This window comes from Orussus abietinus, unplaced genomic scaffold (assembly GCF_000612105.2).
Source record: "Orussus abietinus isolate OABI.00-Male unplaced genomic scaffold, Oabi_2.0 scaffold16, whole genome shotgun sequence".
NCBI lineage: Eukaryota > Metazoa > Arthropoda > Insecta > Hymenoptera > Orussidae > Orussus > Orussus abietinus.
This window is the reverse complement of record NW_019394714.1, coordinates 715,360-729,214: the sequence shown is the minus strand read 5'-3', so window position 1 is coordinate 729,214 and position 13,855 is coordinate 715,360. Positions and strand designations below refer to the sequence as shown.

Below are 13,855 nucleotides of genomic sequence, written 5' to 3'. Positions count from 1 at the left end.
GCCGCTTTGGCGGTAGGAATTATCGAGCATCCGATTCCCCCCTTTTTTTATTCGTTCTTTATCACCGTTATCGAGTACCACCTGTTGGTGTCTGCCATTATCACCGTGTATAATCAGGGATCCCACGGCAGCCCCGAGGGCGGGAATTACGAAGGGGTTGACAAACCCGGGAATTAACGTGTAGGCTCGAAACGAGGTGGAAGGTGTGCGAAGAAAAAGTATGACCCAGGAGGAGTTACGAGACATGTCGAGAAAGAGTTACACCGAAGACGACCACCCAGCTGTGAGAGGACTGAGACCCCAGGGGACGAACGAAGATGATAAGAGGAGAAGACAAGAAAACAAGCAGACGAAGTTGTAACCAAAGATAACCCACGGGGGAATTATTTGCACAATTTGTACAATTTCTCTATCGAGTACTCTAGGCATCGGGTGTGCAGGCCATCCGCAAATGTCATCAAGTGAGTAATCATTAAATCGATTAAATACCGATGTCGATATTTCTACGCTAAGTTGACATTCCGGGGTTATTTCCTCATTAATAACCCCTAGATCGAAATTGCTCGGCAAACTCGTAACGAGGGGAACCTTAACGAAGTTACTCTCTCCTTCGCCTTGATAAGAGGGGCTGCAATTCTGCACTTCCATCTCTTAAAAACCATTACGACTGGTATGAAACTCGGAGATCTGCTCCCATTGAAGGAATCTTTCCCCATGAATTTTCTTCGTTTAACCCGAAATATGATAACCGAATAAAATATGATAAGGGGACCTGAGAGTGGCGACAAAGGGGTTCCGTTTATGAAACCCTTTTCCGACCTAGGTCCAGTAAATCGTTCCAAGCTTTACAATGTAAACGTAAAGCCATAAGGAACGTCCTGACACCCATGAAACTTCAATTATTTAAACATTTTGTTTATAGGTATTTTCTGAATTTTTTATTAAAAATGAAATTTCATGGGTGTCAGGACCTTCCTTTCAGACGCTATACGTTCTCGTTGCAAAGTTTGCAACTTTTCAAGGAATCTGGCGTTTCTAAATTTATTCCAGAATTATTGAAAATATATCTGGAATGTTGAAAATTGTGTATAGAAAATCGATCGACACCTCGGCAGATCTCTTACGTGATACTCGGCGAAAACGGCGAGTCAAGGAGGGGAAATGAAAATCAGGGGATAAAGGGATCCCCATAGAACTCGAAACGTCTTAATAAGGAGGCCCAAGGAGCGGGACGCGCACAAAGGGCCTGCCCGAGACAATAATTCACGACTCGAAGAACCTCCTCGGAAGAAGCGAGACGTCGCGGCGGAAAGCGCTCGTTGAAGGAGGAAAAGAAAGAGGGCCAGAATCCCGCGGGAGCGCAACACTCCGGGATAGGTCCCAGCAAAAACCCGACCAAGAGGCCCACCGCTCTCTCATTATCGCCACTGACCGTGGGAATTAAATTACGACCAGTTAAATTCGTCGAGTTCCGCAAGGAACGACTCGGAGGCGAGAAAAAGTCAATTACCGGGAGGATCGACGCCGACCGATCGATCGATGGATTAATTCGATCTCCTGAAATATTTTCAGGAAACTTCACATTTTAGGGAAACATCAAAGAGTCGTTTCTTACTATTATTCCTCTCTTCCCGAAATTATCCAGGAATTAAAATATATAAAAAATGTGATTCGTCGAGTATATTTTTCCATGATATTCAATTTATAATAGGATTTTTTTAATCTGGTAAAGATTCGAATAATTCGAGTTCAACGTTGGTTATTCGAATCGTTTGCTGGCTTTATTTCTCGTTTCGTTATTCGGATGATTCATCATCAGCCCTTCGAAGGACTTTTCACGAGGTCGCAGTCGTGAGGGGGATCCTGCGGAAGGACTCTCGACTCGTTAATCTAGGGACAATGAGGATTCGGAATCGACCCTTGAAGAGGCATTTCGTGGTCCTTTCACGCCTAGGTTTTCGGAAGAAGGGCCAGAAGAGCTCCGAAATCCCCTCACCCGAGGACCCCGCACGTTCCTGGTTCCATTGTCGAATGCTCGACACCCCAAATTGGCTAAACCGGCGAGGCCAAGGACAATATTTCTCCACAACCGACGTTAATAACAATTTAATTAATTAATAATTTATTATTTTAATTAAATAATTTATTTTAATTAAATAATAATTAACAGCGCAATAAGGCCATTAAAGATCGTTGAAAAAAAAAATTCGACCTAGCAAGGACGATGCAAGGAAAAGGACGGGGTCAATCGAGTCCTGCCCTACGGAGGAAGGAAATCCCTCCTCGAGGAAAGGATGCAACCCTTCCTTGATTCGTCACGTCTTGCACGAAGAAGGAAGTTCGAAGGATCCCTGGATGAATTACGGCGATACACGGGAAAACACTTAGAAGCGATCCAGGATATCCCGAAACGTCCCAGGATAATCGGTGGCTCGGATCGTTAAAGTTAACTCGGAGGTCTTCGAGGCGCCTCTTCGGGGTCGGTCCGAGTTTCCATCCTCTCCTCTCGGAGTTCGATTTATGCCTCTCTCGTTTCGTCCGAGAGGATCCGCGAGGAGAAATGCCGGGAAGAGAGGAGAAGAGAAGGACGAGGCGATCGACCGAGGCCGGCAGAGCGACGAGGACTCTTTTTGATCCTTTCCAGGAATTTCGCCGGCGTGTGGCGGACGGGAACACAACCTGGACGCTCCTACAAATTGCCGGCGGTGCCTTAACGCTTTAACGAGAGACCGGCCCCTTTTTAAGGGGCCTCGTAATGGGAGCATAGTAGTCGCCGGCCCCTTGAAAAAGGGTCCCCTGCCACGATCCCGATAATGCCGAAAAAGGAGCGCCAGGACGAGACAGAAAACCCGAGGGCCAATCTGGTTGCGAGTGAATCTCGATCTCCCAGGAAAACTACTCGATCAAAGATCCCCGAGATAATGATAGGGATTTATCTCGATCTTCCTCTCCTAGGATCGAGCTAAATCCTGGCCATTTTGAAGGCGAAAAAAAAAAACATTAATTGAACCGAAAACATCTTTTGTCAAATCCGAGAATAATGTACTTGACTCGAATTCTCATAATTCCAGATAATAAAGAGTAAATATTGCTTCCTATTTATTCTAGACAGTTAGAGCAAAATCCTGGCCATTTTGAAGGGGCAAAAAAAAACAACATTCATTGAACCGAAGACATCTTTTGCCAAATCCGAGAATAATGTACTTGACTCGAATTCTCATGATTCCAGATAATAGAGAGGAAATATTGCGCCCTATTTATTCTAGACAGTTCGAGTCGAGTAATTATCCTTTTAATTAAGAAGTGATAATTAAACGCGTACCTGTTTCAGGTCGAGGATTATCGTGACGTATTCGTATCGATCTCCTTTGGCCAGGGTCGGACTTTGCCACCATCTTCCTGGGCCAGAGTCGAGGACGTTGACGATGCCGTGTCTTTTCCCAGGATCAGGACTCCTGGTGTCGCATACGGCACATCTAGAGGACTCCGAGGGTTTGCAGAATGTTTCCGGCCCGTCTTGGCCGCAGGTAGCATTCGACGTAATTTCCGCTTTGGCAGCGACGTTGAAGACGGGAGGGAAAAGGCCGCCACTCTTCGAGCTCTTCGTTCCAAGAGGGCCTGGCTGACCTGAGAAAGAAATAAAAAAAACGATCTCTTAAGTACCCTTTTCGCATCAATACTATACGAAATGAAGCATCGTTTTCTAAACCAGGAGTTCGGATATAAATTTTATGTTTCATAATTATTGGGACGCTGTTATACTAGTTTAACCCTTTGAGCGCTAAGGACCCGTAAGTGCGTCCGACGATTGGTCCAATATCGCTTGCACGCCCTGATGAAATTCGCCCATACGTCATATGGACTTGACCCTCAAAGGGTTAATCAAGAAATTGACGGAGGATGTCGGAGTTCCTAAATTTGTCGAATGAGCGGATTCTATGCTTCGAATGTCGAGCTGTAGAGTTAAGTAGAGGTTTTCTGGGGAAGAAATGCTCACTCGGAGGCCAGAAGAACTGTTTATACAAGACTCACGATTCGGTCGGGGTCGCGAGTCGAAACGTGGCGAAGTTAAGGGCTTTTCCAGAAAGAGAACGAGGAAGGACCGGAGGAGAAATCTCGCCTCGTTTATCCCGGAGCCACGCACAGGGTTTCTCGTTTCAAGAACAACCGCGATTCCAGAAGCGGATCCAATTTGCTTGGGAATCGAGTCGAGCTCGAACTTGACTCTGCCAGACTCAAATTTAACTCGGGTGAAATTCGACTCGAATTTTACTGGAATTATGTTGAGACTTGCCTCGAATTCACCTTAAATTCATTCGAAACTCGACTTGAATTTTTCTTGACTCGGTTCGACTCAAGTTCGACTTGATTCGATTTTAACTCGGCAGAATTTGCCTCGACTCGGTTCGACTTAAATTCGATTTGGCTTGATCTTAACTTGGAAGTATTTGCCTCGACTCGGTTCGACTTAAATTCGATTTGGCTTGATCTTAACTTGGAAGTATTTGCCTCGACTCGGTTCGACTTAAATTCGATTTGATTCGATTTTAACTCGGCAGAATTTGGTTCGAATTCAAACTCGACTTGAACCCGATCCATTCCAAACTCGATGTCACCTCCACTTGTAGTAACCCAGAAACGAACTCAGTCCAAACTTTGACTCGATTCGATCCAACTCGATTCAAAGTCGACCGACTTAATTCAAATTCGACTGACTCGACTCAAACTCGACCGACTCGATTCAAACTCGACCCGAGTCGATTATAATTCGACCGACTCGATTCAAACTCGACCCGAGTCGATTTTATAATAATTCGATTTTAACTCGGCAGAATTTGGTTCGAATTAAAACTCGACTCGAACCCGATCCATTCCAAACTCGATGTCACCTCCACTTGTAGTAACCCAGAAACGAACTCAGTCCAAACTTTGACTCGATTCGATCCAACTCGATTCAAATTCGACCGACTCGATTCAAACTCGACCGACTCGATTCAAACTCGACCCGACCACGACTCTCCTCGGAACAACCAGGGCTATTGTGTCTGGCCTCGAGTCTCGAATCTCCGCCGACTCGAGACTCGAGTAACCCGTTGTGACGGATGACGACGGAAATAACTCGGTCCCATCCGCTGTTCCGTTCCATAGATGGCAGCGCCGGCAAGAGCCTCGCCTCCAGAAAGGAAAGTAAAGGGCGTAGCGAACCGATCGCCGAGAGAATTAATCATTCCCACCATGGAGTGCGATCTGCTCGTCCTTCATAAAACTCCATGAAACGAGGAAGTAGAGTCCCGATACCATGCCCGCTCGCCCTGATAAGCTCCTTACGAACTTCCCTTACCCCAATAACCCCTTTCGATTCGACCACACAATTCGCCGGATGAGCCCTTAAATTTTCCATACTCCAAAAGTAAACAAGAAAAATAGGCTAAAGTCCCGAGTCGATGCAAAAATTCTACCTATTGTATAATCACCCTTACGGCGAGCGTACAATGATGGATGACCGTATCTTTTTTATGGGCCACCCTTAAAGAAAAGTGTGGGTCAATCGAATGGACCGATTTTCGGGCTTTCGGCCCGCCTTAACTTAAACTTTAACGAGGCCGTTTCTTAGCGAAATCACTTCATTGACCACGTTCGATCCTCGTGGTCGGTCCTATTCTAAATAAACCCGGGTTTCGGCTTCTCGGATGTGGAGTCGGTCGGTGTGACTGACGCGAAGACAGAAATAACCGAGACTCGTCAGACACTTCGTTGTCGAGAGCGTGAATATCTCCGGCTCTCGGAAAGCGGAGGAGACCCTCGATAAAGCTGGCCAGACCGGTGAAAATTGCCAATTGCCTTGCCATTGACAATGACCGACCCCGATGACCCCCCGATGACTCCCCGATGTTAAAAGACAAGCTTCCTGGCAGACTTTCCGCCCTACGCATCCCCCGCCAATTGTTATAAATCATGACCAAAGTAGGGTCGAAGCAATTTATCGAGCCAGACCGTTCGGGATTATCATTAATTTTCGGCCCAATGATCGATGCCCAAGACCTAGACCACCAGTTATCCCTCTTCAGGGTCGTAACTGCCCCGGAGGAATTATTAATCTATTTTTCTTCGCTTTTTATTCCTCCTAAAAAATTGACGGGGTAACTACCCCGGAGGAATATTCAATCTGTCTTTCCACATTTTTTTATTTCCCCTGGAAAATCGATCCAACGATTTGATAAGGTCGATAAGGTCTCGTCAGGGTCGTATTTTCTTTTTTTCTCTTCAGTCAGAGGTTATCCTTATTCAAGATCGAAACTACCCCGAGGAATTTCAATCTATCTTTCCACGTGTTTTATTTTTTCCTCCGGAATCGATCCAACGATCGATGGGGCAACTAATAAGGTCGATATCTCTCCGGCTGGACCGGCGGATAAAATCGAAATTCGTTTAACGAAGAGCTCCTCGAGGAGCCCAGGCCCTTCCGTTAATTCAGGGGGTCCCCATAAATAACGAGGAGTTTTCGGTCATGACCATGGTCACGGGACACCATTAAGGGAGTCCCATCGGGATCGACGAGTCCCGGCCACCCTAGGGACCCCTCTGTCCCTAGGGACCCCACACGACGCGCTCGCCTTACAAGAGGCGCGTGCGACTCCTCCTTTTTTTTTCCCTCAGAATGATATATTCTATATTATCAATTTTCACCCGAAATAGTATTTCAGAAAATCATTTCTGGATAATACATGCTTTATGACGTTATCTTGGATAATGGCAAAAAATCCTTTGTAAAGCTTCTCAGCTTGTTATGGGTTCGCTTCGGGTAGTGGACAGAAACGAAAAAGGAAATCCGGAAATCTCGACGCTTATGGTCAGTGAATGTCATTAGACCCCATTTACGCTGTCAAAAAGATCACCGAGTCACTTGACTGATCAGCGGACGTTGCTCGACCATCTCCAATCCTGGTCATCCAGAAAAATGAGCCTCCTTATTGGAAAGGTTCGTTACGGCTCGTTACAGGAATTACGCACGTGGATTGCTTCACAATAAACATTTTCGAAAGTCATCGACCAGCCCGTTAAAAACCATGAAAATGTCACGTCCCTCCATCCCTTCCTTTTTAATTAATTTCTGTATATTTATCTTACTGAATGATTTCATAAATTTGCATTGGAAAAAAAAATAATGAGAGCACCCAATAAGACTCCGGCGTTACATCCTCGCCATGATTAAATTACGGTAATAATTATTAAACCGGAAAAATTCCTTGTGAAATGACTTCCCAGCACAGAAGTGCACTTTAATGACTCCGTTAAGCCACCGTAAGTACTCGTGAACAGGTAGTACACCGGTATGTATGTACACACGCATTCCAAGTAGGTACTTGCTTCGCACTCGAGCGATAATTAGCCTAAAAGCTCATTAGTTACGACCGAACGGAGTGAAAGGTCCATTTGAAAAATCCGTGTTTAGATAGCGAGAACCTTTCAGTCTGTACAAATATGAATTGATTTCGACATACCCTCGCAGTAATCCACAATAGTTTCAATTCTGTTCTTTCCGAATTTAATACTTTTTTTAACCCTTTTATCGTAATTTCTCGCCGTCTTCCTGGGTACTCGAAAATACGCGATCGCATGACCGTCTAATGTACGTACTCGTAAATTACACGAACGCACTCCTTGCGCATGACCCGCCTCCATGAAGGAGGTGTCGCGAATGCTCGTAGAAACGCCATGTGAATGAAAATCATCAATGGAGCCGATACCACGTGGGTATCGTGCGTACGCAACGACCGACTGCGCATGCGTATCGCCGCGTACACACCACCTGCTCCTGCGACCTCGGTGCGTGAGTATGCAAATTCAATCCTGCAACAAGCCCACGCTTCTCTTCGATTTTAATTGCGAGACAATGCCACATAACAGTGACAAGTCACGGGAAAAAAAATTTTCCTGGGTCGACGAACGTTTTTTTTTTCTACTCTTTTTTCTTTCGGAGTACAGAGAAGGTAGAAAAGGTACAGCTCTCGGGAATTTCGTAACCCCATGAATTATTCCTCAGATTAGATACTATCAAAGGTAGACATCAAAGGGAATGGATGCGCCTCGTCGATTCCTAATTTCATTTTTTATTACGTATCTACATGTCACCGGCGACTGATAGTGCATAAAAAGTGCATCAAAGCGGACGTCGAGATGCATCAGGGTATATGGAAGGAGCATATAGATGGATGTTAAACTTCTTTCCGGTAATTGGGGGGGTGCATCAGAGTGGGCGTTGGAGTGCATCGGCATACGTGGAAATGCACCGAATGCATCTTGGACGTAGGGTGTAAGAAATGTGTGTCAAGGAGGAAGTTACCGCGTTTCTTAGAGTGGCAGCGATTTCGTAACCCGGAAAGCCATTATCTCAGCTGGTGGAAGACCGTTTGGATGGGTTCGGCACTTTCAAAGGTGGACTCGTTGGAGGTGGATGCACTTGTCGGCTCGACAAAACGAGCCGAGGAGCACCAGGCCATAAAAGTCCTTCTAGGAGCCGACTATCACAGGGAACCACTTGTCGTAGGACAGGTATTGCTCGGCTCAAAGGAAAAGGGACACTTCGGGAAATCCTGGGACCGAGGAATGCGAACCGAAGAGTCGAGAGGAAACTTTCGAGGGCCCAGCTCTACGGGAGAAAGGTTTTGTCTAATATTTTTTCTCTTACCCACTTTTCACTTTCCCAGGCCTGATAGATTTACGTCGAGGGGGATAAGGCGTCCCCTGGGACGGAGATTTTTTAAAAACGTCCCCGTTGTCTCCTCTTTCTTTTTTGTCTTTATCCTTCCACCTTTTTATCGGGCCCGCTTCCGAGCTCGACGGCTCAGCGGAAAGAAACGCGAGTGGTCTCCTTTTTTATTCCCTCCAAGGCTGGCGAAAGCCTCGCTGCACTTTGTCAGCGGACAGCTGGGAGAAATCTGCCTTTCAGAGGGACAAGCCCATACCAGGCGGTATCGGGAATCGTTATTTATAATTCCCCGTGATTCATTCAACGAGTTCGTGACCCTCCAGCGTCTGGGATGAAAGGAAGAGACCGATAAAGCGAAGTAAAAGAAAGTGATCATTAAGACACGACGAAAAATTAACCCTGACAATGAGTGTTACTATCGCTGGAGCTTCAATAAAAAAAGCATACACGGGAATTGCCTCGATATCGACGCACTAATATATGACGATCGGCTGTGAAATGCCGTTTCACTTTTCGTTTCGCTCAGATTTTTTGGGAATTGCTCTTCACCTTTGGAACGTCTCTTTTTTTTTTAAGAGTCTTGTCGGCATTTTGCAATTTGCTGGACTGCTGCAGGAGGTCGGTACTTCTTCTCTGGGTCGCAATTTCATCGTGAGGTACTCTTTTTAAGGGGGGATATTTCAATTCCGAGCGTTTCTCCTTATAAACGCGGCTCTGCATGGCGGCGGCTATCCTATCGCGGTTCTCTCGGCAATAATTTACTTCCTTGTGAACTCGCCGCTCGAATAGCTCGAACATGCCGTTTCATGGGGCACTGTAACACCGTACATCCGTACACGAGTGTCACTGTACAACTACCTGGCCGTAAAATAAGAGCGTTACATGGCTTTGGCCGCGATGCCCGTCATTCCGCGAATTCGCCGTTAAATAAAAGTGGTACATGCCTTTCATGACTCGTATCGCGAATTCCTCCCTGATCTCCCGAAAGGAAAAAAATTAAAAAAAAAAAATGAAATACGTGACTTCGATCCAATTAAAAAAAAAAAATTATGAGTGCCCTTTAAGTACTCCTTACGGTAATAACTTGTTGACGTTAATCTCGTTCGCGACGAGGAGCGCGAAATTGCGACTTTCCCTCGTTTCGATGAAGAAGAATAAGTCCCTCGAAGACGAAACGACAACTTGTACGGCTCCTTCCACAGGCGATAAATTAAATTGACGTGCGGCAAAGGAAACAGAAGGAGGAATCACTTTCCAGGCTCCGAGTAGGTCCTCCCGATCTGCGTTTCCCTCGTCTACCTCGTCCTCCCCGGTGTCCGTTTCTCCGCGTTTCTTCGGCTATTTTAATTGTACAAGCCCGACACAAAGGGCCGACCATCTTGTATCTCTGGTAAAAGCACGACTCTCGCGTCCCTTTCAGACGTCACTCTTGTCACCCGAGAGCCGAGCGTCCCTTATCGGCGCTCCTTAACCTCGCCTCTTATACCCAACAAACGGTCTAACTAATTCCCGCCATCTTGGAAACCTCCTCATCCCGACTCCGATTTTATTCCCTATATTTCCCGCTTCCCGCTGGAAATTCATTTCGAAAAAGTATCGGAGCATCAACTACAATGCGGAAAGCCATTCTGTGATTTTTATTACCTGTCTGGAAAAACCGGGTAGAGGATAAAAACCCATCCGAAATTCCCAGCCGAGTTAGTCCGCCATCTTGAAGATTTGAAGAACTTCTGCTATCTCGTGTTAGGCCGGGAAATAAAATCCAAAGTAATTCCAGAACGTTGAGTAAGCATCGGTTTAACATACTGCTCACCCTGAAGGGGAGGGAAAATAAATCCACGACTTCCAGCCGGGAGTTTTTTCCCCCGAGTCAATATTTTCGAGCACTTCTCGTTCGCCATTCCTCCCCCGGTTAGTCACGCTATTTATGTTTACGTACTGAATATAACCGGGGCCAGGGATGAACGGGGTTTACCGACACTTATATTTCCCTCCCAACACCGAAGTTCATTCTCGGAATAGAGAAGCTCCGTCTATCATAAGAAAGGTATCGATAAATCTCTGAAATAAATCTATTCCCATGAGAATAGTGCCTCCAAAATCCCGAGCGCGAAAGAGAAAAGGAATTAATTCCTTTTCTTCTCTCAGAGACTTAACCATCCATGCGTATGCACCGTGCAATTAGGCATTAGAAATGAATGAGGAGAAAATTATTAATATCTTGGAGAAATGTGCATAAGATTATACCGAATCGGCGAGCGATCGATCATCGGGAGGAGAAATTGCACGAGGATATTTTCTCGAAGGCTTCGCAAAGCGCATAAAGTGCGAAGGAACCGCCTTTCTCGAACGAACCGCCAGTCATTATCGGCGGATGCGTCCGATTACAGGGTGCATAGTTGCATCGGGAGAAGGGACGCCCTCTTCGACTCCGGAAGGCGACTTCGTCCACTGCAGCGAACGAGGTGCAAGGGCCTCGTGCACTGCTGGATGCATTCCCCTTTGCAGAAATTAACAACAACAAAAAAAACCGAAAGAACTGCATCGATTCTACAGGAAATAAAAACCTGAAAAAAGGGCTCCATGTTTAACTGCAGCGAACGAGGTGCACGGGCCTCGTGCACTGCTGGATGCATTTGCAGAAATTAACAACAACAAAAAAAACCGAAAGAACTGCATGGATTCTACAGGAAATAAAAACCTGAAAACAGGACTTCCTGCTTAATAAAACAATTCGGAGTATCGATGAGAGAGTTATTAAAAAAATATATATAAAATCGACGAGATAAATTGAGGCAGAAAATGAGCAAAATGGTACACGCGTAAAATATATTTATTTACTTATTAACGACGAAAAGCCCCCGGCATCGATTCTACAGGAAATAAAAAGAGAAAATGGTTCCATGGTTAATAAAAAAAATTCGGAGCATTAATAAAAAATATATTGAGTTATTGAAATGTCTCGTAAAGGTGTAATCAAATCGACGGGATAGATTGAGGCAGAAAGTAAGGAAAAAGTACGGCCGATGAAGATATTTATTTATTATCCATGGAAATTTATCTTCGGCGAGGTTTCTCTCTCTTTCGGGGTTACTTGCCATTCATTCTGGGAATGAGTTTGTTAGTTTAACCACGGCTACCAGGTAATTGACATTCAAATGAGATTTTACGGCCTTCCGAGAGAGTGAGCAGGTGCCAATCGAAAAACCGGGGATAATCATATCGCGCTTAAATTATTACCCACCCGGACCTTTTTATCACCGAAGAGGGGAATAAATGGCGTTTTTACAGCTGGACCTTTTAAATCGGTAATCTGCATAAGCAATGAATAATCTACATAAAGAACGGAAAGCCTGTCAGGGATTTAATATGATAAGAGCACACGATTACCGTACAATAAGTGCGTAACAATGGGAAACGATAAGAAGGCCTTCTTTCTTTGGCGAAGCGAGTTAATAGATCATTCCGGAGTAATCTAACAACGTCAATGGAGTATTTATCCCAAGAGGTCATTACCGTCCGAGAGGGGCAAGATCACTGAATCTTTGTTGTTCGTTCCCACATTAAATGGAATTTCAAGCAGATAAGTTGTCAAGAATGATAAGAGATTAAAAAAAGAAATTAATCCCTCGGAAGTATCGATCGGGAAGGGCGACGACATAAAGGTTCCTTTATTTCCTTTTTCATTAAATTTAAGGGATTAATTCCCAACACGGTGCCAAGTCCTAGAACGTAATCCATTTAATTTTTTTAATGAACTCACGCTATGTAAAATTGTCAGGATTTTCGGCGGATCTCCACGTGGAAGGATCGATCCGGGGGAAGGGCGGATAAGAAATTCCCTAGGATGTCTCGAAGATCCTCGGGATTTTTTTAAAAAACCTAGTCCTTCGGATCGACCTATCGGAGGATCACGTGTGCGGCCCCGAGGCCGATATTTATACCGAGGTCTATTTCCGTGGTCCTTCACCGTATTACCGAGAATCCCTCGACATTAGCCCGAGCTTCGGACGTCGGTGACACACCAAGAAGAAGACCCCGAAGGGACGCCACCTCGCTCCACGAATGACACCCGCCGAGTCTTCCCGCTTTATATTTAGCGGCGAACCGTGTCCTGACTTTTCCTCTAAATTAAAAAAAAAAAAGAGAGAAAAAAAAATCATCCCGGAGATATCGATCCGTCCCTTAAGAGAATCAAGAAAGTCGGCAGAGTTTCGAACCAAATGCATTTCCGAGCGAGAGATCTATAGCGTTGATCCTCCTAAGGCGATTAGAGCGTTTGAAATCTTTTCCCTTCACATTTAATGGTTTAAGGGAATAATTAAACGAGTCGTACGTAAACTTTTCTGCATTTTTTCAGGATACGTCCATTTATTGAATGTCTCTTTTAGACGGTGCCAATTTCTCGCCGATTAATTTCTTCAAGCGACGTCTCGGGGTCGTCGTTCTTTCTCCTATCTCCTTCCTCCCTCGAGTTCCACCCTTAAATGTAAATGTCGACAATTTTGCAGCGTCGTTCTCCGATCTTTTCCGTTCGATCGGCAACGCGTTTACGAGCCAACTAACAGCCGGTTAACAGCTCGAGTTTCAGCGCCGGGAATTATCTCCGGCAGCTTTTTCTCGACGTTCGGTCTTTCCCGTTCTTGTCCTTGCTCTTGGCCCGTTCTTCTTTTCCCTTTGCTCGGTCGTTTCTTCTTCAGCTCTGGTTCTCGACATTTTCACCCGGGATTGCCCTGAGCGTCTACTTTAAAAATTGTTAACACGATATCAAGGGGTTACCACCCAGGAAATTCTGGACTTTAATCCTGGAAATTTATAAAAATCACCTAAATAGTGAGAAATTATTATCAAATCGCATTTGTCATTTTGCAAGGAGTGATGGAAAATTTCAGACAGCTGTTTCTTCTTGTTTTCCTTTTGCATAGATTGCGCGTAAATAAATAAATAAATCCTTAATGGAGTAGTCGTTGCTCTTGGGGGTTGCTATCTCTGTGTCGGCATTTTCTCCTTAACGTTGTCACGGGGCTGATAACGCGATGCCGTTCGTGTTTTCCTTCCTTAGTTGGCATGTGCTTTCAATGTCGGCAAATAAAAGGGAGCTTTGGAATTCTCGGGGCGATCGATCATGCGTGGGCGTGCCCGAAC

General features: G+C 45.2%; 1 protein-coding gene across 1 annotated transcript in view; it reads right to left on the bottom strand.

Annotated features, from left to right (window-relative positions):
• Positions 1-13,855, bottom strand: part of LOC111674072 (laminin subunit alpha-1-like) — a 35,478-nt gene that overhangs the window by 16,851 nt on the left and 4,772 nt on the right. Inside the window, exon 2 of the mRNA XM_023433094.1 lies at positions 3,323-3,627. Within this exon, the coding sequence (XP_023288862.1) occupies positions 3,323-3,627 (305 nt within the window). The remainder of the gene's footprint in view (positions 1-3,322; positions 3,628-13,855) is intronic.